Source organism: Emys orbicularis, chromosome 3 (genome assembly GCF_028017835.1).
Source record: "Emys orbicularis isolate rEmyOrb1 chromosome 3, rEmyOrb1.hap1, whole genome shotgun sequence".
NCBI lineage: Eukaryota > Metazoa > Chordata > Testudines > Emydidae > Emys > Emys orbicularis.
In genome coordinates, this window is record NC_088685.1 from 957511 (window position 1) to 984028 (window position 26518).

At 60.4% G+C, this 26518-nt stretch overlaps 1 protein-coding gene across 2 annotated transcripts; it reads left to right on the forward strand.

Moving 5' to 3' along the window:
* Nucleotides 1-1924: 1924 nt before the first annotated feature.
* On the forward strand, nucleotides 1925-26341 carry LOC135875680 (uridine-cytidine kinase-like 1). 2 transcript variants are annotated; one of them, XM_065400635.1, is made up of 15 exons: nucleotides 1925-1971; nucleotides 2945-3144; nucleotides 8197-8303; nucleotides 8722-8892; nucleotides 9239-9310; nucleotides 9699-9888; nucleotides 10443-10504; nucleotides 11436-11452; nucleotides 14973-15071; nucleotides 22321-22414; nucleotides 22851-22913; nucleotides 23432-23554; nucleotides 23691-23798; nucleotides 24427-24583; nucleotides 24832-26341. In XM_065400635.1, the coding sequence occupies exons 1-15, from the start codon at nucleotides 1925-1927 to the stop codon at nucleotides 24903-24905; spliced, it is 1584 nt and encodes a 527-aa protein (XP_065256707.1). In that variant the 3' UTR covers nucleotides 24906-26341. The 2 variants fall into 2 exon arrangements, with proteins under 2 accessions (XP_065256707.1, XP_065256708.1); XM_065400636.1 differs by lacking the exons at nucleotides 1925-1971; nucleotides 2945-3144 and having other exon boundaries at nucleotides 8260-8299; nucleotides 8705-8892.
* The last annotated feature ends 177 nt before the right edge of the window (nucleotides 26342-26518 follow it).

A 26518-nucleotide genomic window follows, 5' to 3' on the forward strand; every position in this document is an offset into this window, starting at 1 on the left:
AGCGGCACTCTTTCTTTTCCAGCAGTTAACGAACATTAACTCGTCCTCACAGTGGCACTGTGAGGCTGATCAGGATTATTATCCTCAATTGTACAGGTGGGGAAACTGAGGCACCGAGAGGGAAGAGAGTCTGTGTCTGGCCCAAGATTAGAACTTGGGCATTCTTGGTGCCTAGGCCTGTGCTCGGACCACTAGCCTCACCCTACGCTCAGTTAATGACTGCCCAGGGTCCGTAAGCTACATCATAGGCCATCAGCTCCTTCTAGCCCATTGTTAACCCCCAGGAACACCCTGCAGCATGGCTATTTATTTCTGTTGGATTGAACATTGGCTCAAAACCAGTAAGTAGCTATAAATTGCAAGGTGGGCCATGCGGAGAGGGAGAGGAAAGAAATGCCACTGGAGAATCTTGGGGGTCCTTTCTGCTTCCCGTGACACGTAAACGAACTGAACGGGGATATTTTTGGCCAGGCAGCACATCATGTGGGGTGCCCTCTGCTCCCTTTGGAACGAAGTCTGTCCTTTTCCCTGAGTGCATGCTAAATCTGTGGGGGAGGGAGGTAAAAACCACATGAGAAAGAAGAACCCGAAGTAAGACAATGCTGGACAGGAGTGCTTTAGGGGTGGCGGTTGTTTGAAAACCTCCAGAGCCATCAGCCCGCCGTCTGGCTGCAGCTGGCATGGAAAGGCTGCGTACAGACTGGAATGCTTCGCAAGGGGGCAGAGCCTTTGATACCGTGGGCACCAGTGCGAACCCATCCCAGGCCCTTGTTAGCAGTCTCAGGAGACAGGCCTAGGACGACTGAGCCTACGGAGACCCAGGCTGCTCTCCAGGGGGCGGCACTGCGCAGGTCAGAAGTGGTGTAGGGCTTATTCATGGTGTAGATGGGTGTAAATCAGGAATAGCTCCAGTGAAGTCAATGGGCTGACCCTGGCGTCAGGGAGATCAGCGTCAGGCACTCTGTGGGCGTGACAGACATGCCTGAGGGATGTTGTTGGTTCCTTTCTCTCTGGGGGCAGATAGATAAGGGGGTGTTCGTATGCTGGTAAGTGCCAAGGGAAACCCCCCTGAAGCGGCACTGCTGGCTTTGCGGGGAGGGGCTGCCTGTGTTCTCTCGCAGCTGGGGGGAGGAGGACGCCAGCGGCAGCCCCGACAGGAGCGGTTGTTTTTCTTTTCCAAACTGGACTTTGCCAAGTTCCGTCGGGGAGAAGGCAGGGCTGGGCCCACGTCCCCTTCCAGAGCAGAGCGGGAATGTCTCCCTCCGGCTTAGTCAGCGGCTGGGGAAGAATTCCTGAAAGCTGCAGTGACTTGAGCAGGAGCCTTGGGCCGAGCGACTGGTGAACGTGGCTTGGCCGGAGGGGAGGGAAAGGCCCTTTCGCGAGCCGGGCTGGCCGCTTGCAGGAGCAGCTGGGACGATGCTCGGCCGGGGGATTGGAAACGCGGCCAAGCCCATGACGTTGTGTGACGGGGAAGGAAGAAATGATCCGCCCCAGGCTGCTGCTGGCTGCCTCGTCCTCTCAGCTTGGCTGCCTGGGCCGGGGATCCAGGCCCTGCTGCCCCCAGCTCTCGCCTTGATGCTGGTGGGGCAGGCGGTGGGCGGGGCCATGCAGCAGGCGGGCGGAGCAGTGGGCGGGGCCGTGGGCAGGTGGGCGTGGCCGTGGGCAGGGTTTGGGGGCAAGCGGGGGGGGGCAGTTTATGGGGCAGGATTGGTAGGGGTGACCATGGGGCAGGCAGTGGGCGGGGCTATGCAGCAGGTGGGCGGTGCAGTGGGCGGGGTTTGGGCAGGCAGTGGGCGGGGCCGAGGGCCGCTCCCCCCGCGCGGGGGCTGCCGGGAGCTGTAGTTCCCGCGGCCCCGCCCGACAGAGCCACGAGACACGGCCCTGGGGCCCGCAGCTCCCGGCAGCCCCTGCGGCAACCGGCAAGATGGCGGCGGCGGGCGCGGAGGAGCGGCCGGGGGCGCGGCGGGACAGGTGAGGGCGGGGGGTGGCTCTGGGGCGCGCTGCCCGGCGGCGGGGGGTTGGGTTGGGTTGGGTTGGGCTCGGCTCTCTGGGGCGCGCTGCCCGGCGGGGGGGGGTTCGGGTTCTCTGGGGCGCGCTGCCCGGGGGGGTTCGGGTTCTCTGGGGCGCGCTGCCCGGCGGGGGGGGGTTCGGGTTCTCTGGGGCGCGCTGCCCGGCGGGGGGGGGTTCGGGTTCTCTGGGGCGCGCTGCCCGGCGGGGGGGGGTTCGGGTTCTCTGGGGCGCGCTGCCCGGCGGGGGGGGGTTCGGGTTCTCTGGGGCGCGCTGCCCGGCGGGGGGGGGTTCGGGTTCTCTGGGGCGCGCTGCCCGGGGGGGTGTCGGGCTCTCTGGGGCGCGCTGCCCGGCGGGGGGGGGTTCGGGCTCTCTGGGGCGCGCTGCCCGGCGGGGGGGGGTTCGGGTTCTCTGGGGCGCGCTGCCCGGGGGGGTGTCGGGCTCTCTGGGGCGCGCTGCCCGGCGGGGGGGGGTTCGGGCTCTCTGGGGCGCGCTGCCCGGCGGGGGGGGGGGGTTCGGGCTCTCTGGGGCGCGCTGCCCGGCGGGGGGGGGGGGTGTCGGGCTCTCTGGGGCGCGCTGCCCGGCGGGGGGGGGTGTCGGGCTCTCTGGGGCGCGCTGCCCGGCGGGGGGGGGGGTGTCGGGCTCTCTGGGGCGCGCTGCCCGGCGGGGGGGGGGGTGTCGGGCTCTCTGGGGCGCGCTGCCCGGCGGGGGGGGGGGGTGTCGGGCTCTCTGGGGCGCGCTGCCCGGCGGGGGGGGGTGTCGGGCTCTCTGGGGCGCGCTGCCCGGCGGGGGGGGGGGGGTTCGGGCTCTCTGGGGCGCGCTGCCCGGCGGGGGGGGGGGTTCGGGCTCTCTGGGACGCGCTGCCCGGTGCGGTGGGGGGGCTCTCTAGGGCGCGTTGCCCCCAGCCGGCCCGGCTCTGAGGCGTGGTGCCCCGCAGTGGCAGTGGTGAGGACTCCCTGGACACGCTGCTGAGCCGCCTGCCGCTGACGCCCGCGCTGTCCCCGCGGAAGAGGACCAGGAGCCAGTCGAAGACGGAGCCCCCGCTGCTGCGGACCAGCAAACGGACCATTTACACGGCGGGGCGGCCGCCCTGGTACACCGAGACGGGCACGCCCTTCAAGGAAGCCTTCGTCATCGGTGAGACCCCCCCCTGCCCGGCTGCAGCTGTGCCAGGCGCGGGACCCGCCAGGAGGGGCCTGCCCCAGCCGCACGCGCAGCTGGGCTCCCCAATCCAGCTCCTGGCCCCAAGGACAGCTCAGGCTGCCCCCGCCGCTCCCCTGCCTGCGCTGCCGTCCGGTGCCGTGCGTCCCGGCGAAAGCGCAGCATCGCTGGGCCTGCGTCGGGCTCGGGCTGGCGTCCAAGGGCGGCTCAAACTCGCCGCTCACCAATGTTGCTAGACTGGCGAAAGGTTCAGTTTAGACCTGGCCTCACGCTGCTCGGTCGGCTGGGCCCAGGCCCTGGGGCGCCCCAGAGGGAAGGGCCGAGACCTTGAACCTGGCCTGATGCCCGTGGGCAGGTGGGATGTGCTGGCAGGAGCCTGGCTGCGGAGGAGACGTGTTGCAGAGGCTGGGCTGGCTGGAGTCCAATTGGATTGGAGGACCAATCCTATTCAACTTATTCATAAATGATCTGGAGAAAGGGGTAAACAGTGAGGTGGCAAAGTTTGCAGATGATACTAAACTACTCAAGATAGTTAAGACCAAAGCAGATTGTGAAGAACTTCAAAAAGATCTCACAAAACTAAGTGATTGGGCAGCAAAATGGCAAATGAAATTTAATGTGGATAAATGTAAAGTAATGCACATTGGAAGAAATAACCCCAACTATACATACAACATGATGGGGGCTAATTTAGCTACAACGAGTCAGGAAAAAGATCTTGGCGTCATCGTGGATAGTTCTCTAAAGATGTCCACGCAGTGTGCAGAGGCGGTCAAAAAAGCAAACAGGATGTTAGGAATCATTAAAAAGGGGATAGAGAATAAGACTGAGAATATATTATTGCCCTTATATAAATCCATGGTACGCCCACATCTCGAATACTGTGTACAGATGTGGTCTCCTCACCTCAAAAAAAGATATTCTAGCACTAGAAAAGGTTCAGAAAAGAGCAACTAAAATGATTAAGGGTTTAGAGAGGGTCCCATATGAGGAAAGATTAAAGAGGCTAGGACTCTTCAGTTTGGAAAAGAGAAGACTAAGGGGGGACATGATAGAGGTATATAAAATCATGAGTGATGTTGAGAAAGTGGATAAGGAAAAGTTATTTACTTATTCCCATAATACAAGAACTAGGGGTCACCAAATGAAATTAATAGGCAGCAGGTTTAAAACAAATAAAAGAAAGTTCTTTTTCACGCAGCGCACAGTCAACTTGTGGAACTCCTTACCTGAGGAGGTTGTGAAGGCTAGGACTATAACAATGTTTAAAAGGGGACTGGATAAATTCATGGTGGCTAAGTCCATAAATGGCTATTAGCCAGGATGGGTAAGAATGGTGTCCCTAGTCTCTGTTCGTCAGAGGATGGAGATGGATGGCAGGAGAGAGATCACTTGATCATTGCCTGTTAGGTTCACTCCCTCTGGGGCACCTGGCATTGGCCACTGTCGGTAGACAGATACTGGGCTAGATGGACCTTTGGTCTGACCCAGTACGGCCTTTTTTATGTTCTTATGAGTCCCTGCAGTGCCCAGGGCTCCCTGCCCAGGTGTGTCGCGTTGCCGTGATGCAGATGGGGGCTGAAGCCCGTATAACTGGGGCAGGTCATTGCCCGCCAGGAAGGGGCAGGGTCTCCTAGCCAGCCGGAGGTTGTAGGCAGTGTTGCTTGTGGGTGTTGCTGAGCGAGGACTCCAGTATGGATTGCCCTGACTGTCTGTGGGTGTGAACCTGCCACTGTGCACCCCTCAACCCCCAGGCCTCTCCTGCCCACCCAACCACTCCACCACCCCCTGATCAGGCCCGGCTCTGCACTGCTAGCCTCATCCCTGCAGCCTGGCGCCGTTCCCCCGCTCTGCCTTCCCCCCACTGGGCCTTGCTGTGAGTAGATGAGCTGCCTGCTCCAAGCACTGCTGCCCCCGGCACCAGCTGTGGAATACCCCCTCTCTTTCCCCAGTCTGAGCTCTCTGGGGCGCAGTGGGGCAGAGAGCAAGGGGGGAGGGAGGCCGTGTGGCTGACGTGTCAGAATGGACATGCTGACTGCCTTGAAGGGTCCAAGGAGGCCCTGAGTCAGCAACTGACAGGGTGGACACAGGGATCAGAGGGGATCATGCTTTGGGTGGGGTGATGGCAAGCGAGCGTGGGAGTTATAGTGAGCTTAAGGGGGCAGAGGGGTGATGGCAAGTGGAGGGAGGAGCTGGGGGGATGAGAGGGTGAGGAGGGAAGTGGCCAGTAGGCAGGGGATGATGGGCAGTGGGAGGGGCAGGGTCTAGGGGTGACAGTGAGCTGGAGGGGTAAGCGGGTGCTGGTGAGTGGCGGAGGGGTGACATGGGAGGGGCCGGGGGGGTCTAGGGGTGACAGTGAGCTGGAGGGGTCAGCAGGTGCTGGTGAGTGGTGGAGGGGTGACATGGGAGGGGCTGGGGAGGTCTAGGGGTGACAGTGAGCTGGAGGGGTCAGTGGGTGCTGTTGAGGAGGAGGGGGCGACACAGGCGGGACGGGGCAGGGAGGGGACGGGGGAGCGGGGTGAGAGTGAGCAGGAGGGGTAAGCAGGTGCTGGTGAGTGGGGAGGGGTGACATGGGTGGGGAGGGCAGTAGTAGGGAGGGGACGGGGGGTCTAGGAGTGACAGTGAGCTGGAGGGGTCAGCAGGTGCCGGTGAGTGGCGGAGGGGTGACATGGGAGGGGCTGGGGAGGGTCTAGGGGTAAGCGGGTGCTGGTGAGTGGCGGAGGGGGCGACACAGGCGGGAGGGGGCAGGGAGGGGACGGGGGAGCGGGGTGAGAGTGAGCTGGAGGGGTAAGCAGGTGCTGGTGAGTGGGGGAGGGGTGACATGGGTGGGGAGGGCAGTAGTAGGGAGGGGCCAGGGGGTCTAGGGGTGACAGTGAGCTGGAGGGGTCAGCAGGTGCTAGTGAGTGGCGGAGGGAGTGACGCGGATGGGAGGGGGCAGTGGCAGGCAGGGGACAATGGAGAATGGGGGGGCAGGCTCAAGGGGTGACAGCAGGTGCTGGTGAGTGGCGGAGGGAGTGATGCGGATGGGAGGGGGCAGTGGCAGGCAGGGAGGGGACAATGGAGAATGGGGGGGCAGGCTCAAGGGGTGACAGCAGGTGCTGGTGAGTGGGGGAGGGGGTGTCTGGGCAGTTCTCAGAGCTGCTCTATGAAAGGCCTTGGCCCTTGTGACGGGTTGGATCACAGAAACCCTCTTGGGAGCTGCCACCCAATGTGCAAAGACTACCCCTGCTTCTGTTTTCCCTGCCAGCTCAGGACTCCAGCACCCTGTCTTGCTGAGCGAGACACTCCAGTCTGGCTCCAGACACAGACCCAGGGTCTGAATCACTTGTCCCAAAGCTGCAAGTTTACCCAAAAACAGCTCACAGTAGTGTGCTTGTCTTTAGCACTCAGATGCCCAACTCCCAATGGGGTCTAAACCCAGATAAATCCGTTTTACCCTGCATAAAGCTTATGCAGGGCAAACTCATATATTGTTCGCCCTCTATAACACTGATAGAGAGATATGCACAGTTGTTTGCTCCCCCAGGTATTAATACATACTCTGAGTAAATTACTAAATAAAAAGTGATTTTATTAAATACAGACAGTAGGATTTAAGTGGTTCCAAGTAGTAACAGACAGAACAAAGTAAGTCACCAAGCAAAATAAAATAAAATGCGCAGATCTATGTCTAATCAAACTAAATACAGATAATCTCACCCTCAGAGATGCTTCAGTAAGTTTTTCTCAGACTGGACACCTTCCAGGCCTGGGCACAATTCTTTCCCCTGGTACAGCTCTTGTTGCCGCTCCGGTGTTAACTAGGGGATTCTTCATGATGGCTTCTCTCCCTCTCTCTTCTGTTCCACCCCTTTATATATCTTTTGCATAAGGCGGGAACCCTTTGTCCCTCTGGGTTTCCACCCCCCCTCACTGGAAAAGCACCAGGTTAAAGATGGATTCCAGTTCAGGTGACATGATCACATGTCACTGCAAGACTTCATTACTCACTTGCCAGCACACACATATACAGGGATAAATTTGTTAGTCTCTAAGGTGCCACAAGTACTCCTGTTCTATATACAGGGAGACTCACAGGGAGACTCTGCAGACAATGGGAGTCATCAAGATTCCAAACCATCATTAATGGCCCACACTTTACATAATTACAATAGGCCCTCAGAGTTACATTTTATATTTCTAGTTTTAGATACAAGAGTGGTACATTTATACAAATCAGATGATCATACTCAGTAGATTATAAGCTTTGTAATGATACCTTACAAGAGACCTTTTGCATGAAGCATATCCCAGTTACGTTACATTCACTTATTACCGTATTTTCTCTAAAACTATCCCAGTTACATTATATTGACTTATTATCAAGTTTTTATAAAACCATATAGACTGCACAACGTCACAGCCCTTTGCCCAGCAGCCTGCACCGACCCACCTGGCCTCTGCCAAGCCTGAGCTTAGCCCTGGGCAGAGTCTAAGTTTGGAACAATGCTACCAGACAGCATATTCGGGAGATGATGTGGGTCAGACCAACTCTGTCCCGTCCTGCTCCCCAAGTAGGGACCAGCTGCCCTGAAGCCACGGGGACGGGCATGTGTTGCCTGCCGTCTCTCCGGTGTCCCCCCCCGTGTGGCCCCGAGGGTGCCCAGTGCCTGCAGGGGCAGCAGCGTGCATGGTGGGAGGTTGATACCCCTCGGGGGTGGGGTAGGGTGACTGTCATTGCTGAGGGTGTGGCTTAGCAGGGGCTGTGCCTGACTCTGAGGGCTGGGAGCCCTCGCTAACTGGCCCAGAGGGTTCCCTGTGGGGCTTGCTGGGTATGTGGGGGGCGGGCCCGAGCTGCAGCGTGCTGGTGACAAGCCCTTGCCGACAGGGTTCCCGTGCCCCTCCCCAGATGGCGGGTGGGCTGTGGCCGTTTTCTCCATGCTGACCTTCCTGTGAATCTCCTGGAGGGGGAGGCGGCTCTGGCCCCTCTGCGTGGCGCTGGGGAAGCAACGGGTAACGCCAGCGTCCTGGGCGGATTTCTCTCCCCAGGCCTGTGTGGAGGGAGCGCGTCAGGCAAGACCACGGTGGCCAATAAGATCATTGAGGCCCTGGATGTGCCCTGGGTGGTGCTGCTGTCCATGGACTGCTTCTATAAGGTGAGCCGGTGCGCCCCTGGGAGAAGGGGGAGCCCCGACAGGGGTGGACATCTCTGCTGCACAGCGCTCTGGCACTCGGCTGCCCCAGCCCTGAGGCTGACCAGCTGCTGGGAATGGGGGTGGGGGGCCAGAGCCTAGCTGAGGCTGAGGGCTTGGGGAGCTGGGCTCCCTGAGCTCTGCCCAGGAACATCTCCTGCCTGGGAGACAGCCCTGGGTCCCTACCAGTGGGGCAGCTGCTTGGGGGGTGTCAGGGTGGGGGCACTGGGCTCCGTGTCTGAACTTTGGCAGATCGAACGGACTAAGTTTCTTCCATCTTATCAACCCTTCCCCATGCCCCTCTCCCTCCCTTCCACATACTGCACCTGTGCCCCTCCCCTTTACACTGCTCCACCCTCTTCCCTGTGCGCCCCCCCCCCAGGTGCTGAATAAGGAGCAGCAGGAGCTGGCTGCCCACAACGAGTACAACTTCGACCACCCCGATGCCTTCGACTTCGACCTGCTGATCAGCGTGCTGCGCAAGCTGAAGAAGGGCAAGAGCGTCAAGGTGCCGGTGTACGACTTCACCACGCACAGCCGCCGCAAGGACTGGGTGTGTGGGGGCAGGGCGGGGAGCCCCTCCAGACGGACGGCTTCCCGGGGGGAGGGGAGGGCTGGGGGCAGGGCGGGGAGCCCCTCCAGACGTAGAGCTTCCCGGGGGGGGGAGGGAGGGCTGGGGGCAGTGGGTGTGTGGGGGCAGGGCGGGGAGCCCCTCCAGACGTACGGCTTCCCGGGGGGAGGGGAGGGCTGGGGGCAGTGCATAGTGTGTGTGTGTTTGTGGGGAGGATGGGGTGTGTGGGATGGGTTGGGGTAGGGCAGGGGCATGGGGTGCAGTGGGGGAGTGGACGGGGCAGGGTTACCAGTCTCTGAAGCGTGCTGTGGCCCTTCTCTCCCTGCAGAAAACCATCTATGGGGCCAATGTGGTAGTGTTCGAGGGGATTTTATCTTTTTCCAACAAGGAGCTGCTGAAGGTATGGCGTGCCTGCGGGGCAGGGAGCGCTGTCCTGGCTGCCTTCGGGGGCTGGGCGCTGCCTAGGGCAGGGCAGGCGTCCTGGGTGCTTGCGGGGGCTGGGCGCTGTTTGCGGGGGCAGGGAGGGCGTCCTGAGTGCCTGTGGGGGCTGGGCACTGCCTGGGGCACAGAGCGCTGTCCTGGGTGCCTGCGGGGGCTGAGCGCTGCCTGGGAACCGGTGGGGAGGACAGGTCTGTCCTCAGAGCACCCTAGCGGGGTTGGGGAGACTGACCTGGGCGGTGGAGGAACAGCCAGCTGGCCGCTCCTGAGAACCCCCCACTGTGCTCTGTGTGGTCAGAGCTGGGTGTGCGGGGGGGCCCAGACGGGTGCTCACCCTCCCGGACCCCCAGCTCTTGGACATGAAGGTGTTTGTGGACACGGACTCTGACATCCGGCTGGTGCGGCGGCTGCAGCGTGACATCATGGAGCGCGGGCGTGACATCGTGGGCGTCATCAAGCAGTACAACAAGTTCGTCAAGCCGGCCTTCGAGCAGTACATCGAGCCCACCGTGCAGGTGGCCGACATCGTGGTGCCCAGAGGTGAGGCCAGGCCGGGGGGAGCGGGTCTCCGTGGATCTGGGGCTGAGGCCAGGCTCCAGGTGGGCAGTGGGTGTCAGGGTGGGCGGGGCTGTCGGGCAGACGGGGGGCAAAGGGGGTGAGGCAGTGCTCTGGGTATCTGAAGGGGTGTCGGTGGGCAGGGCTGGGCGGTCAGGGTGGAGAGGTCAGGGGCTGGGCTCCAGGGTGGTGGAAGTGTCGGGGTGAGTGGGTGGGGAGCTGGGCTGGGGATCAGCGTGGTGTGTGGGCAGGGCTTGGGGGTTGGGGTGGCAGGGCAAGGGTGTCGTGTGGGCAGGGCTGTGTTCCAGGTGGGTGGAGTTGTGGAGTGGGCAGGGCTGGGGTGCTGGGCTCCAGGTGGGTGGAGATGTCGGGCTGAGTAGGTGGGGAGCTGGGCTGGGGGGTCGGGGTGGTGGGTGGGGAGGACTGGGCTCCAGGGAGGGGGGAAGTGTGGGGTGGGCAGGGCTGGTGGGGTGGCCTCTGACAGAGCAGGGGAGGGCTGTGGGGCTGTGGTTCATCTCCGGTTCTTGCTCCCCTGTCAGGTGGGGAGAACTTTGTGGCCCTGGATCTCATTGTGCAGCATGTGCACAGCCAGCTGGAGAAGGTGAGGGGGGCTGGGCCAGGGCCAGGGTGGGGGGCTGGAGAAGGTGAGGGGGGCTGGGCCAGGGCCAGGGTGGGGGGCTGGAGAAGGTGACGGGGGCTGGGCCCAGCCCTGCTGCTGCTGCTGTCTCTGGCTCCTTGGTCAATGTGCGCTGTGGGGGGGACACGGGCCCCGTGTACTGTGGCTCCTGCTGACCCGGGATTGTCCCCGTCTCCAGGCCCCCGGTGCCCCATGTGGTGCCCCCGGCCAGGCTGAGGGGGAAACGGTGAGAGCGAGCAGGGACCGAGCTGGCTGGCCCAGGGCACCACATTGCACATCTCCCACCCCCTCTTGTTCTCCAGTCTGGCGCCCCGCGCTGGTAGCTGGCCCCTGCTTGCCTGGTTCTGCAGTCCTGACCTGCAGCCCCCGGCCAGCCCAGCCCAGCGCTCCCCACACACAGCTCTGCCAGTGCCCCAATCCCGCCCCACTGCCCCCTGCCAGCCCTGCGCTCCCCACACACAGCTCTGCCAGTGCCCCAATCCCGCCCCACAACCCCCTGCCAGCCTTGAGCTCCCCACACACGACCCTGCCAGTGCCCCAATCCTGCCCCACTGGCCCCTGCCAGCCCTGAGCTCCCCACACACAGCCCTGCCAGTGCCCCCAATCCTGCCCCATTGCCCCCTGCCAGCCCTGAGCTCCTCTCACACAGCTCTGCTACCCCAGCCCTGCCCCTCCATGGATATACGTGCACCCACTGCTCTTGGAGTTAGCAATGGCTGGACGTGCTGGGCTGCCGCCGGGGCGGGCGTGGGGGCTGGGCTGCCGCCGGGGCAGGCGTGGGGGCTGGCTGGCTTGTGGCCAGTTGCATGCAGTGACAGATGTTCTGTATTTCTCTCCCCATCCCCTGCCCTGTAATCACCTTGTTTTCTCCTGACGTGGGCTCTTACCATTGCAGCGTGAAATCACAGTCAGGTATGATGGGTGCAGTGCGGCCTCTCGCACCTCAGCCCAGGGCGCAGTGCGGGGAGGGGAGCAGCCCAGGGCGCAGTGCGGGGAGGGGAGCAGCCCAGACCTGTCCCCGGGGCGCAGTGCGGGGAGGGGAGCAGCCCAGGGCGCAGTGCGGGGAGGGGAGCAGCCCAGACCTGTCCCCGGGGCGCAGTGCGGGGACGGGAGCAGCCCAGACCTGTCCCCGGGGCGCAGTGCGGGGACGGGGGCGGGGAGCAGCCAGACAGACGAGGCGTGGGGAGCACCGGCCCCACTGAAGGGCTGGCAGTGCTAGTGGCCACTCGATTCCCGTGGCGCATGGCGTGCGTAGACTCCCTGCTGCTGCTCCTGTAGCCAGCTCCCTGGGAGCCCCGCACCCGCCACCTGCCCACCGGGGATGGCTCGGGCCCCTCCGCAGCGTGTGCTGGGGTCCCCCGGGGGCCTCTGCTTGGCGCGGCTGAGCCCGCAGCTGGGTGGCCTGCAGCACGGGAGCTGCCGATCGCGACCCCTCTGGAGTCAGAGGGGCTCCCCAAGCAGGGAGAGCTGCTGCGGCTTGCTGGCAGCTTGGGCACAGCTCCCCGGAGGGAGGTGCGCCGGGACCTGTGCCCTGCCTCCTCGTGGGCAGCCAAGTGGAGTGTGTGTGTATGCGAGGGGGGGTCTGGCCGCTCTCCTTGCTGCTCGCACCGGGCCAGGCTGTGCTGCTGAGTCGTGGGGCTCAGATTCTGGGGCGGGGGGGCTGGCTCGGCTCCTCCAGAGGGGGTCTGGAAAGGGGCACCAGCCCCAGCCCACACTCCCACGCCGGGGACTGCCAGCTTAACGCAGCGCTGCTGGGCATGCTCTGCTCAGACACTGCCGTGCTGCTGCCGCCACTGCTGCTGGGGGGTGGCAGGGCAAAGCCAAAATGGGGGGGGGGGGGTCCTCCATGGCCACCTGCTGGGGCCAGGCTGCTCCACCCCCCTCCCTGTCCCTGCCGCTGGGGCCAGATGCTTCTCCCCTCGCGCCCTGTTGGGCTGCCCCCCTCTCCCCCAGCACTCTGTGTCCACAGCAGGAAGCTGCCGCTGCCTGCTGCCCTCTAATGCCCGTTTGTCTCTCTCTTGTCCCCCTGTCGTGCCCTCCCCTGTCCCTGTTGGCCCGCGGTGTCTGCACCAGAGGAAGCTGCGCTGGGATATGTGAGGACAGTTTGTCTCCGTTCCTCCCCTGCTGCGCTGGCCGCTCCTCTGTGTGTTGCTTGGCTTGGGGGGATGTCTCCTTGGCTGGTGACTTGCTTTGTTTGTCTCTGAGCCCCAGCCCCCCGGAGCGGAGCAGACCCTTCCCCCAGTGCTGTGTGTGTGTGACCTGCGGGGCTGGTGCTGTCACCCAGGCCTCTCCGCAGCCTCTTGGCACTCACCCTCTGCCAGGCAGGGCCCTGGTGCCCGCTGGGCTCCCTGCTGCGGGAGGAGGGCTCTGGTCACCGGGGGGAGGCGGCAATTCCTGCATCCCAGCCCAGTAGCTGCTAGCCCTGCTCCTGGAGGAGCTGGGAGGCAGTGAGTTTTGCGGCCTGCGCAGTCGGGATATGGGCTTCGCCCAGGGGAGCACTGGGCAGGCTGCTCCTGCCTTTCCTCCAGTGAGACACACTCTTCATTGGCCTCAAACTGCACCACAGCTGTGAGAGCAGCTGGGCCCGGAAGGGGCACCCAGCTGGGGTCAGGGCTGCGCGGGTGTCACGGAGCCACGGGATCGGTGCTGCGTCCCCAGCTCAGGAACAGACTCTTAGAGGAGCCCTTCAGTGGGCCAGACCCCACGGGTCCCACTCCTCCTTCCTGAGTCTGAACCGCTGGGCTCCAGCACTCCTGCTTCACACCAAGAGCTCTGGTCAGCGAGTCCCGCTGAGACCCATCCGAGTAGAGACTTGTCCACTCGCAACGATCCAGGCACCTCGCTGGATATTTGCAGTGACGCTCACAGCTTCTTTAAACAGGGTGAGCCCAGAGAGGGGAGTCCTGGGTGAGCCCAGAGAGGAGAAGCTTGAAGCATGGACCATGGTGGTGAGTGCAGAGCCCAGCCAGGCCACAGTGAACTCCATTTTTAAACCCCCCCCCCCCCCCCCCCTGGTTTAAATTGGGTCAATGTAACTACGTTGCTCAGGGGTGTGAAAGATCCCCCCCGGGAGTGGCGTAGTTGAGGTGACCTAAGTCCCCGTCTAGACAGCGCTAGGTTGACAGAAGAATTCTTCCATCGACCTAGCTGCTGCCTCCTGAGGAGGTGGATGATCTACACCTTCGGCGTGGGTCGTGTCTGCACTGAGCAGCTACAGCAAGGCAGCTGCAGCATTTTGAGCATAGACAAGCCCTAAGCCTGACCTCCTCAGTCACGGCTTGTCTACACCAGAAGCGCCACATTGGCACAGCCTGCAGCACATCTGGTGGAGATGCGCTATGCCAGTGGGCCAGCGCTCTCCCATCGGTGTAATTACTGCACCTCGGCAAGAGGCGGAAGCGATGGTGGTGGGAGAGCGTCTCCCGCTGACCACGCCGCTGTGGACAGCGCCTAGGTGGCTGTAACGTGCGTCGCGCGCGGGGGGGGTGGGGGGGTGGCCTTTTCACACCCCTGAGCGACGGAAGTTAGATCGACAGAAGCGGTAGCGTAGACCTGCCTAGTTCCTAGGTGAGAGAGTTTCCTCCAGAAGCCAGCACTCATCCCACCTCTCACCAGCCAGTCATTTGTTCTCTGCTCAGCTTCCTTGCTGAGAGCGCGGATCCAGGAGTCATCGGAGCTGGTCTTGTCTCTCTGGCCCCCTTCTTGATCTGGGTGGGTGTCAGCTGGTTCGCTGATGACTCTGTTCGTTCCACCCAGACGGGGAGATGACACCCACCTGGGTCTCTTAGCCTGCCCTGAGAGCCAATGTCATCCCTTTTCCCCAGTGAGTACCAGTGCAATGCATAGGGGAAACTGAGGCACAGCTAGGCTTCAGAACAGCTCTTACAATTCCCTTGTCACAGCAGGCCCTTAGGGCTGTCTGTACTGCGTGGGGAGGCTGCACCTGTGTTAGCGTCCATCTAAACTAGTCTCAATCTAGCTAGATCACAACTCACTTGAGTGATAAATACGTACCAGGGCCCCGGCGGGGGGGGGGGGGGGGGGGGGCTAGCCTGCAACACCGCCCAGGCTACTGCAGCTTCACTGCCATTGCTAGTCCAGCTGCTTGGAGGTGGGGCCCGCCCTGCGTGCCGGAGCAAGTGTCCACGTGGCCCCCCCATGCAGCTGGTTTCGGGGAGGTGGGGGTCTGTGCCCTGTGTTTGGAGGGGGCCCCGGGAGCAGGGCATGGGACTGCCTGGCAGCCCCCTGGTGGATGGAGCTGCCGTGCAGGTGTCAGACACACACGTGCCTGCGGGATAGTGAATGGAACAGAGCTGGTGGGGCCACCGGCACGTCCCTGCATGTGCTGCTGGCAGGGGGGCTGGCGCGTGCATGCCTGTGCCAACGCCTGGCAGAGGGCTGCTGGGCCAGACTCACTTGTGTCTCTCTGCAGAGCGGCCCTGGCCTCTGCCCACCAAGGGCAGCCGCTGCCCAAGTCTCTGAGTGTCCTCGAGAGCACGCCGCAGGTGCGAGGCATGCACACCATCATCAGGTACTGAGTCCTCCCGCCTGCTCTGTCCGGGGGTGTGTGTGGGGGGGTGTGCCTCTCCTTCCCCCCTGCCCTCTCCCTGGGGGGGCGGGGGGGTGCCTCTCCTTTCCCCCCTGCCCTCTCCCGGGGGGTGAGGGGGGGGAGACTGGCCTAGTTGCAGTCCTAGAGCACTCCTGTCTCCCTACCTCAGTTTCTCTTCTGACTTTTCCAGTAACTCACTCTCAGCCAGGCATGTTTCAAATCAAGCCCCCCACCCTTGAGGTGTGGTTGACGAAGTCTCTCAAACATGGGCTTCCTTTGGCCCTGGTTCCCTTCGCTGCAGGGTGTCCAGTCTACCCTGATTCCCCCGGTTCATTAAGTGGAGCAGGGCTGCTGGTCTATCACTGATCCACGCGATTGAGGGTACGCTCCCCCGCTTGGGAACAGTCTCTGGGAGGTGCCAGACCCCGAGGGGTCTCTCTTCCTTCAGGGTAGGCCCCACAGCCTCACCACCTGAGGCTGGGCCTCTGGGGCTCCAGCCCCCCTGCCCCACCCCTTGAGCTCCCGTCAGTGAGTCAAGCTGCACTAGACACCTGGCAGAGCCTTGCCTGCTCCTCACCCGGTATTTCCAGTGACACTCAGGCAGCGTTTTCAAACCGGTTGGGTTTGTCAGGCTACGTGCACACTAGCGAGGTTACAGCAGTGCGCTGGAAGGCCTCCCGTGTAGCCCCCTGTGCCGACGGGAGCCAGCCTTGGTCAGCACAGAGAGATGAAGGGGAAAGCATGGTCCAAGTCATTCTGGTCAGCCCAGAGCCCAGCCCAGCTGTGGTGAACCCCATGGCTGAAGTGCTCTCTCTCTCTCCCCGTTCAGATCCCAGGTGAGAGCTCCAACTCCTCCCAGCAGCCAGCTCTTGCCCCCCACCTCCCAGCTCCTTTGCTCTTGAGCTGACGTTGCTCAGCTTCCCTGCTGAGAAGTGGAAATTGGTGTCCGGTGTCCCGTCCGTCCGTCTCTTTCCTCCCTCCCCCCCCCCCCCCCCCCGGTGTCAGTGTCCTAGTGATTTTCCATTGCTATGGGTTGGCCTTGGCCAGTCCTTTCCCATGGCCCCTCCCAGCAGGCATACAAAATACAGGGGAAACTGAGGCACACATAGGCTTCATAAAAAATATTACAGAAAATTCCCACGTTGTCACAGGGTCCCACTCTCGTCCCTGGCCTTTCTGCAGAGCCTTGTCTAGTCCCAGGCCTCTGGCAGGGCCCTTCCTGAGGCCTACAGCCTTTGCCCAGCCTGGGGGTATGGAAACGTCCCCCTCAGCCGTCTTGGGCGTGGGAGGCTGGGACATGCTGGTAGGGGACGGGCTGGGGGTGGCCTCTGGTTACCCCGGACTAACCCGACCAATGTGCCATTGGTCCTGGGGATGGCTGGTGCCCCTGGCAACAGGGCCGTGTCGGAGGGACATGAGGGGTGGCTTGGAGGCAGATTCACATGGGGTCAGGATGCAGCGTGGACAGACCCTGCTCCTGGGAATAGCATAAGCTCGGATCTTCTAGCCAGCAGTGTCTGTGGGGCTGGGTCTTTTCTTCCTTGGGGTTCTGGCCCCACCCTGGCTGAGGCAGCAAAGAGCCCTGGGCATCACGCGACGCTGGTGCATGTGGTGGCATGTGCTCTGCCGATGCCCATGGGGACTCTGCCTGGGCATCTCAGCTACTCCCCGTCCTTGGTGCCTGGACACTAGGGCACTCAGAGCCGTTAGATCCTTGGCTGCCAGTGCCCGGCTCACCCAACATCACTGTCCCCCACCACCAGCACACAACCAGCTCCCTCCTGGGCTGCCCCAGAGCAAAGTTCACCGGGCCCCATTCAGACTGTTGGGTTTGTCTCTGTGTCACCCTGTAGCACCAGGCCTGGGCTAAGCCGCCTTCCATCCGCATGAATGTCCCCCCGATTCCTCTCCAGCGTGGTCTCTGGCTTTCATCTGCCTGTCACTGCCCTCCCCCAGGCGCTCCCGCCCTAGGCTGTAGCAGCACGTCTTTGTGTCACCATCCCTGGAGGTGCTGCACCATAGGGGGTGTGTGCTCACCTTGCCTGGAGCTGTTCGTCAGCAGTGTCCACCCCACCCTGTGCACCCTTGGGCTGCAGTGTGAGGGCATGTTGGGAGCCACCAAGGCTGCAGTTCCTTCTCATAGAATCATAGACTTTAAGGTCAGAAGGGACCATTATGATCATCTAGTCTGACCTCCTGCACAACGCAGGCCACAGACTCTCACCCACCCACTCCTGTATCAAACCTGTGTCTGAGCCATTGAAGTCCTCAAATCGTGGTTTAAAGACTTCAAGGTGCAGAGAATCCTCCAGCAAGTGACCCTTGCCCCACGCTGCAGAAGGCGGCGAAAACCCCCCAGGGCCTCTGCCAATCTGCCCTGGAGGAAAATTCCTTCCCGACCCCAAATATGTCGATCAGCTAAACCCTGAGCATGTGGGCAAGATTCACTAGCCAGCACCCAGGAAAGAATTCCCTGTAGTAACTCAGATCCCACTCCCTCTAACATCCCATCACAGGCCATTGGGCATATTTACTGCTAGCAGTCAAAGATCAATCAATTGCCAAAATGAGGCTATCCCATCATACCATCCCCTCCATAAACTTATCAAGCTTAGTCTTGAAGCCAGGTACGTCTTTTGCCCCCACTGCTCCCCTTGGAAGGCTGCTCCAAAACTTCACTCCTCTGATGGTTAGAAACCTTCGTCTAATTTCAAGTCTAAACTTCCTGATGGCCAGTTTATATCCATTTGTTTATATCCATATCATCAGCCGGTGGTGCCAGACAGACCCGCGCAGTGTCTGCTGCTAGTGTCTCAGCTACCACCTTTTCTTAGTATTGTCGTCTTGTTTTATTATATTTGCTTTTCAATTGGTTTTTGCTCAGGCTTGTGCTTTGGGGGGCTGGGGGTTCCCCTTCAGCCCGTTTTCTTTGTGGCCAGGACCTTACCCTCAGCCGTTGTTTTTTTCTGTGCCCTCGTTGCTCAAGTTATGCCAATGACAAGGGGTTCAGACCTGCCACAGGTCTTTCCCCCACAGTGACAGGCATTCCAGCTGCCTCAGGGAGTCCTAAGCCCCACGTGAGGGCAAGGTCTGCTTGCGTGTGAGCGCATATCTTGCAAACTGAAGGACGGTAGATTGAAGCTCCTGCAGGGCCCGACGCTTTCTAGCTCCCTGCATGGGTGACTGCAGCCTCACTGAGCAAACGCCATGGGGCTGCTTCAGAAGTGAAACCTTCTCAAAAGAAGAAACCCAGTTTCCCTGAGGGAGTCTCCAAAGGAAGGAGAAGGTAACCCCTGAGGCTAGGAAAGGAGACCACATCCCAGCATGGATACTGCTGAGGCTTCTATGCGTCCTGGTCCCAAGAGGACTTATGGTATGCCCCACGCTGAGGAGCCTTTTAGCAAGTCACAACAAGCTGCACGATTGTCAGTCCTGGAAGCAGAGACTAAGGATCCAGGCTAAGGATCCTTCCAGGAACAGGGACTCTTCTAAGAAGCCTTCTTCATCTCATGCTCTGGGCTTGCCCTCCTGGGTCGCAGTCCCAAGAACCACATTGGCCAAACCTCTGCACCATGTCTGTAACCACCCTCCTCCGCTTGCGTATCTACGGAGCACGCGGACTGTACCTGTGCACTGTCCCCGGTGTCTGTCCAGGTTCCTCTTCTATGAAGAGCTACTAGTTGCAGAAGGGCCTGGATCTCCCCTCTTAAGGGGTACCGAGAGGGATCCCCCTCAATCCTGTCACACCCTTCGGAGCCAGAGCTGCCATTGGTTCTGCTGCACCCCAGCACAAGATCTCAACCACTGGTACTGACCCAGCCGCCAGCCCCTCCTCGGTCTCCTGGTACTGATGCTTCGAGCTCCTCCACAGGATATGGGAGAGGACACCTCAGCTTGGGACATTTCTGCCCAAGACTCTGCCTTCTCTCTGCCCTGTCTGCAGGTATTCCTTGCAGAATCCAGCAGGCGTTCATGTTATCCCCAGCGGGGTCCCACTCCCTTTGCTTATGCACAGTGCACTGGGCTTTCTGGTGAGCAGTAGCATAGCTACCGTTCCATCCAGAGCAGCAGCCATCGGTACTGCAGGAACCTCCTCCCCAGGAGGCCATCTAACAAGTCCTCCTCCCCCAGTGAGGCAGGCACATCCCATTCGCTGTGCTACGTAGATGATTTCAGGGCTTTTCAAGACCAGATGAAGAGAGCGGAATCATTCCAGATCCCTTGGGAGGAAATCCAGGAAACTCACTCCCTGCTGGACCACCTTGCCTTAGCCCTTAACGAGGCTTTACTGTCAGCCGTCTGTGCCATGTGGCACATGCCTGCTACCATCCTGCCTGTTTGCAAGAGGGCAAATAACAACTATATTGTAGGTTTCAGAGTAGCAGCCGTGTTAGTCTGTATCCGCAAAAATAACAGGAGTACTTGTGGCACCTTAGAGACTAACAAATTTATTAGAGCATAAGCTTTCGTGGGCTACAACCCACGTACTGACCAAAGGGCTGGAATATTTTTTCTCCCATCCTACCCCCAACTCCTTGGTAATGGACGTGGTCAACAAGAGGAGTCGACAGACCCAGCTCCAAATTGATTCCCTCAGATAAAACACTCAAGCGGTCCTGCCGGGCTGAAAGAGCTACTCATTGGCTGCTCTGGGATTTCACAAACTATGCCAAATTTTCACATTTTATTGACCACCTACCGCAAGACCAAAAGGAACTGGCTCAGGCCCTCACGGTTGAAGGCCAGATGATTGCGAAGGCTTCGCTTCAAGCTTCTCTTGACGCTGCTGACACAGCCTTGTGCTCGATGGCAACTGCTGTCTCCATGCACTGAGCCTCCTGGCTATGGTCTGCCGGCCTCCCCGGTGGTACAGAACATGGTGTTGGGCCTTCCTTTCTAAGGCCTCAAGCTCTTCAGTAGTGACACCACCGGCTTGCTCCAGGGCAACTTCAACCCCTTGAGATCTGTACACCTGAGCAGAGACGATTTAGCAATCAGACTGCTCAGCGCGCCTGGCCTTTTCAATTCCAGACCTAAAGGAGAGGAGCAGAACCCCCCAGAAAGAGGTGCAGACCTCAGTGGGAACGTTGCAGTCCGCAACTTCCTCCAAACAGCCGTTTGACGTGTTGGTTGAGGATCCCTTCTCTAGATCTCTCACTGCAGAACCAGCCTCCAGGCATCCTTTGGGCACTGTCACACACATGTACCCTGCCCCTCTGCAGAGACCCTTCTCGCAAGAGTCTCCTAAGGCACCTGCTTCTGGGGGCGATCGAGCCTGTTGCTCTAGTATTCGCTGGAAGAAGGTTCTACTCCAGGTCTAAGTTCCCTGTAAGCTGCGCAGCCATGCAGCAGCCTATTTAGCTCCACGCAGGCGCTCAGGGACCTGCCTCGGCTAGGGTGCCCCCTCCCCCCGGACCCAGCTCAGCCTGCAGCCTGGACCTGCCGCGGCCCAAACCCAGCTGCGGACGGATTGGGCCCAGCCGTGGTCGAGGAAGCCCTATCTGTGTCCGCTTCTGCATCTCTCCTCATGGACATGCTCAGTTCCCTGCTGTGTTTAAAAACACAGGGGCTGTCCCGGAACTCCATTAGGGTTCAGCTGGTGGCTGTCACAGCATTTCACTCGCCTGTGGAAGGGTTGTCTGGCTTTGCTCACTGGGGCTTTGTGCTTCCCTTTAGGCAGCACTGTGTCCACTGGGGAGAGCAGCCCTCCTGCTGCTCCTTGGTCTGTAGATTCCAAGACCAGAAGGGACCATTGAGATCATCTTCTTCGACCTCCTGTATAACACAGGCCGTTGAACTCCCCTGGATTGATTCCCGTTAAACCAGAGCGTTGTTTTTTTTAAAAACATCCAATCTTGATTTAAAATGGTCAGCAATGGAGAAGCCACCACGATCCTTGGTCAATTGCTCCAATGGTTAATTACTCTGTTTAAAAAATACACCATCTGTCGAGTCCAACTTTGTCTAGCTTCAACTTCCAGTTACTGGATCATGTTAGACCTTCCTCTGCTAGACTAAGGAGCTCATTACCAAGTATTTGTTCCCTGGGTAGTTACTTATCGACTGGGGTCAAATCGTCTCTTAACCTTCTCTTTGCTAAGCTAAATAGATTGAGCTTGAGTCCGACACTGTAAGGCACTTTTTCTAATGTTTTAGTTATTCTTGTCTCTTCTCTGACCCCTCTCCAATTTATCAACCTCCTCCTTGAATTGTGGGCACATGAAATGGACACGCTATTCCAGCAGCGGTCACATCAGTGACAAATACAGAGGTAAAATAACCTCTTGACTCCTACTTGAGAGTCCCCATTTATGCATCCAAGGCTGGCATTAGCCCTTTCGGCCACAGCATTACAGGAGGAACTCACGTTGAGCTGATTATCCATCCCCACTCCCAAATCTTTTCCAAAGTGACTGTCTCCTAGGCTAGAGTCCCCTAGGCTGAGTATGGGCTGCATTCTTTGTTCCTAGATCTATACATCTACATTTAGCCATATTAAAAGACCCACCTTACCGAGTGATCTGGATCTCTGTGTGACCTGTCCCCTTCATTATTTACCACTCCCCCAATCTTTCTCAGGGTTGGTTTTGTTTTCTTTCAGAGGGCCCAAGAACAGATCCCTGTGGGACCTCACTAGGAACACCCACTGGAGGAGGATTCCCTGTTTACAGTTACATTTTGAGACCGGTCAGCTAGCTTTTAATCCCCTTACTGTGTGCCATTTTGAATTTGTATTATTTTAGTTAGTGTCAGGTGGTACCAAGTCAAATGCCTTACAGAAATCTAAGTCTATCACATCACCACTATTACCTTTATCAGCCAAACTTGTAACCTCATCACAAAAAGAGAGATCCTGTCAAACTATTTCCATAACTCCACGTTGATTGAAAAAGAGAGTAATATAAGTAATGCCATTCTTTATTAAGTGATTCCCATATCAGTTCTTCCCTTATTTTCCCTGGAGGGGAGGGGATGGCTAGGTCCCCTCTATGCCCTGGGACCCCCACGTGGGAGAGGTGACAGGCTCCTGGTGCTGGGGGTGCATGGATCTCACTCTGGCAAGGGCCGAGATATTTTCCCCAATATGCCTACTCTGCCCCCATCCACTCCCCTGCGCTGCATTCTCCTGCCCGTGGGATGGGGCTGGAATTGGGGTGCCATTGGGGTGGGGGGGACGCAGGGGCCCCAGGGCCTGGAGTCTGCTCTCACCTCTGTGTCACTGGTCCCACAGGAACAAGGACACAACCAGAGACGAATTCATCTTCTATTCCAAGCGCCTGATGAGGCTGCTGATTGAACATGCCCTCTCCTTCCTGCCACTCAACGTATGTGACCTGTAGGCCCTGCCCCTTTCCTGGTGACCTGCCCCTCCTGCCTGCCACTCATGCTACAGGCCCCGCCCCTTCCCTGGTGACCTGCCCCTCCTGCCTGCCACTCATGCTACAGGCCCTGCCCCTTCCCTGGTGACCTGCCCCTCCTGCCTGCCACTCATGCTACAGGCTCCGCCCTTCCTGCCTGCCACTCATGCTACAGGCCCTGCCCCTCTTCCTCCTGCTTACAGTAAAGGTCCTGCCCCTTCCCCAGTGACCCACCCCTCCTGCCTGCCACTCACAGTACAGGCCCTGCCCCCAACCTGCCATGTAAGGCCCAGGCCCTGCCCTTTGCTACCTGCTCTTATGCTGTCTGGACGAAGTTGCTGCGTCATGCTGCAGCCTGGCTCAGGGTTTGCCCCCACATTAACAACCTGCTCTTCTCCTGCAGCCAGTGACAGTGGAGACGCCTCAGGGGACTGTGTATGAAGGGAAGCGGTTCCACAGGCAGCGGGTGAGACTGGCCAGGTCCCCCCAGAACTCTGGGAGGAAGGGTGGCCATTCCACAGCCCTGGCCTGGGGAGAGCTGGTTCCATTCCTTGCTCTGCACAGACTGCCTGTGTGACCCCCGGTCAGTCACTTAGCTTCTGTGAGGTCAGTTCCCCCTGTCCCGTGCAGCGAGGCAGGATTGGGAGAAGATGGTGAGGCTCTCAGGTCCTGGGCTGATGGGGACCAGAGAAATATCTATTCACCCATCTAGGACAACACCCCCTTGGGCTCCAGGAGGGGGATGCAAGGCTTCCCAGACTGTTTTGGGGAATAGGAAGGAAGGGTGGGTGGCTGGGGGTCCTTGCTCCAGTATGAGGGCTGGGGGGCTGTTGGGATGTGCTGCCCCAGTGTGGGAGGTGGGGGGGAGGGAGGGAAGTGCTGCCCTGGCGGGGGGTCTGAGAGGCGGGAGGCGGTCGCTGCCCCCTCGGGGTAGCTGCATGCCCAGTCCAGTCTAAGGTGGCTGTTGTCTTCCCTCTGCACCAGATCACAGGTGTGTCCATCCTGCGGGCGGGGGAGACCATGGAGCAGGCGCTCACTGCTGTCTGCAAAGACATTCGACTGGGCAAGATTTTGATCCAGACCAACCACGACACAGGGGAGCCTGAGGTGAGCGCTGCCCTGTCCGTCCCTTCTCTGCCCCCAGCGCCCACAGAGTGCTTGTGAATTCCACAAGGGGCTGCGGGGTGGGGGCAGGGTGTCGCACTTGACTCCTTCATAAGCCCTGTCCCCCATCTCTCCTCAGCTTCACTATCTGCGGCTCCCCAAGGAGATCAGCGAAGATTATGTCATCCTGATGGACAGCACCGTGTCCACGGGGGCTGCAGCCATGATGGCTGTGCGCGTCCTGCTGGTGAGCCTGCCGGGCTGGCCCTACCCTCTGGGAATCAGGGCGGGCTGCCTGGGGTTTCCAGCATGGAAGCAGGGAGGCTACTGCTCTGAGAGCATGGGGCACTTCGCCATAGGTGGTAGTATAATAGGCTAAGCCTCCCCTGGCCTAGCCGCTGCTGCCAGGTTGCGGGTTTTGGCAGTTTGCATGGGGAAAGTTTTTGCTTATTATTATGCGCCAGGCAGGTGCTGAGGTGGTTGAGGATGTGGTATGTGCTACTCAGCTCCCCCAGTTCATCAGTAATCTCCTGGAGTAGCAGATACCACCTCCTCAGCCGCCTCGGAACCTGCACGGGGCATAGAAAAAACTTCAGGAAGCGCTTTGCTTTTCCAGTGGGGTGTCTCGGGAGGGGAGGTGCGGCGTGGCTGGGGCTGGCCTGGGGCTTGCGATGGAGGGGGTGGGCTCAGGGCTCCTGGCAGCCTGGGGCTCCTGGCGGCCTGGGGAAGGACGACAGGGGAGTGGGCTTGGGGCGGCCCGGGGGTGCTTGGGCGGAAGGGGCAGGGCTGGGCCCTAGCCTCCCGGAAGGGGGCTTCACCTGCCGCCCATGCACTTCGCTCTGGGGCCAGACTGCTCAGCACTGTCTGTGCTGCAGGATCACGATGTCCACGAAGAGAAGATCTTCCTGCTGTCCCTGCTGATGGCGGAGATGGGGGTTCACTCCGTGGCCTACGCCTTCCCCCGTGTCCGCATCATCACCACAGCCGTGGACAAGAGGGTTAACGAGGAATTCCACATCATCCCTGGCATCGGTAAGGGGGGTGGGGAGATCAGCCTGGCTTGGGCGACTGCCTGTGGCCGCTCAGACCAGGCCCTACGGTGCCCTTCCTCGGCCCGGAGACAGCTGTGCTCCCGGCAGGGCCGGGCCGGGCTGCAGACCTGGGCGGATTGATGTGAGGCAATGGTTTCATTCCCCTTTGGCTTCCTCGGGGGAGAGGGGCTGGCATCATGGGGTAGGGTGCTGCTGCTGGTCGCCTTACTGTGTTGCTTTTGTGTCTAGGTAACTTTGGAGACAGGTACTTTGGTACTGATGCCCCCTCCGCCTGGTGTGAGAGTGAGAGCACGGACTACTGAGCTGGCCTCCCTGCCTGCCAGCCTTGCCCCCGCTGCCTCCTCCCTCCCTCCAGCCTCGCCCTTCTGCTCCCCAAGGATGGCCCCTCCCTGCTGGCCTCACAGGGCCCTGATGCTACTTCCCTCTGGACCACACGCTGTCGGGCGGGCAGCTATTTGGAAACTGCCCACCAGCGCCTCCAGTGTGCATGCAGGGAAGAGACTGCCTGTGGCCTGCAGTGTCCGCACGCTGGGTACACACTCCTCGTGCCCCCCTCTGGTTGGTGGGCGGAGGGGGGGTCAGATTCTCCCTGTGGCCCCACATGGATGTGGGTGTGTGTGGAGTGGTGGAGGTGGTAAAAAACTCTCCCTGTGGCCTGGAAGGGGCGAGGTGAGGCCCATGCACTGGCTGGGGCAGGCGCTCTATGTTTATTTGCTCGGAACAGTTACTCCCCCCACGTTCCGGCTCATGGGCCAGCTACTTGAAAAATTGTCAGGGACCAAGGATCAAATGGAAGGGAACAGCCCCGTCTCTGTCAACCCGCAGCTCTACTCTTTCCCCCCTCCCACCCCAGTGCCCAGATAGTCCTGAACATGGGGCAGGGCCCCGGGGCTGTTTAGCCTGGAGCAGTCTGGTGCTGGCAGGGAACTAGGGCTGGTGCAGAATAGGAGGTGCCCTCACCTTCCACAGCGGGCATTCCAGCCCACGGGCCAGGTTCATGAGTCTGGCAGCTCCCTCTTCTCTGGGGCGCTGGCCATGGGGGGGTGGTCAGGGCCAGCTCTGCTGGAGACGCTCAGCCTGTCCGGGAGGCAGGTGGGGGATTGCAGTTCATCCCTCCATGGGTGTGGGCTTGGGAGGAGACCCTGAGCTCCTTCCTTGACTCCTGTCTCGTGCTCAGGGCAGGACAGCTACTTGCCGCAGAAGCTGCTCCAAGGGGGAGCACGGCAAGGCAGTCTCAACATATTTCAGCAGCCCCCCGTCCGAGCCCCTCCCCGCAATGCTGCCTCCTTGCCCGGGGCATGGGGAGACGGCTGCCGCGCCAGAGCTGGCTCATCCATTACTTCAATGCACAGGAAATCAGGACCACAGAGTGGGACAAGACGATTTCCGTCTCCTCGGAGAGCTGGTTTCAGTGGGGTCTCCCATTGCCACGCACAGTGCTAGAAGCCAGGGGCTGCCTCATGTCTTGCTGGGGCTCTGGGCCCGGGCCCCAGGAATGGCATCAGCAGCACACCGGTGGGGCATGCGTTTCTTGGCCCTTTACTGAGACTGGCAAGGGCATCCAAGGCTTCTGCAGGATCTCCTCGGCCCGCTTGACAGGCCTGGGAAGTGGCAGATGCCCCTAGCGCTTGGTTCCTGCAAGCAGCTCTTCGCCAGCCCTGGGACCGGGTGCCCTCCTGCTCTGCCCTTGCAATACTGTACATGGCGGGCTTTGTTTTGTACGCGCTAATAAAGGGTCTGCCAGGATTTCCCTGCTTGCCTCCTTTCGCACATCAGCTCCAAGGAGAGGGCAACCAACGAGCAATGGCTGCCCAGAGCTGGGGGCCAGGGGCCTCTCCACTGCCTGGGGGGGGGGGGGGAGCGGGGCATGCTGGGAGTTGCCATAGCAGGGGAAAGGGGCATGCTGGGAATTGGA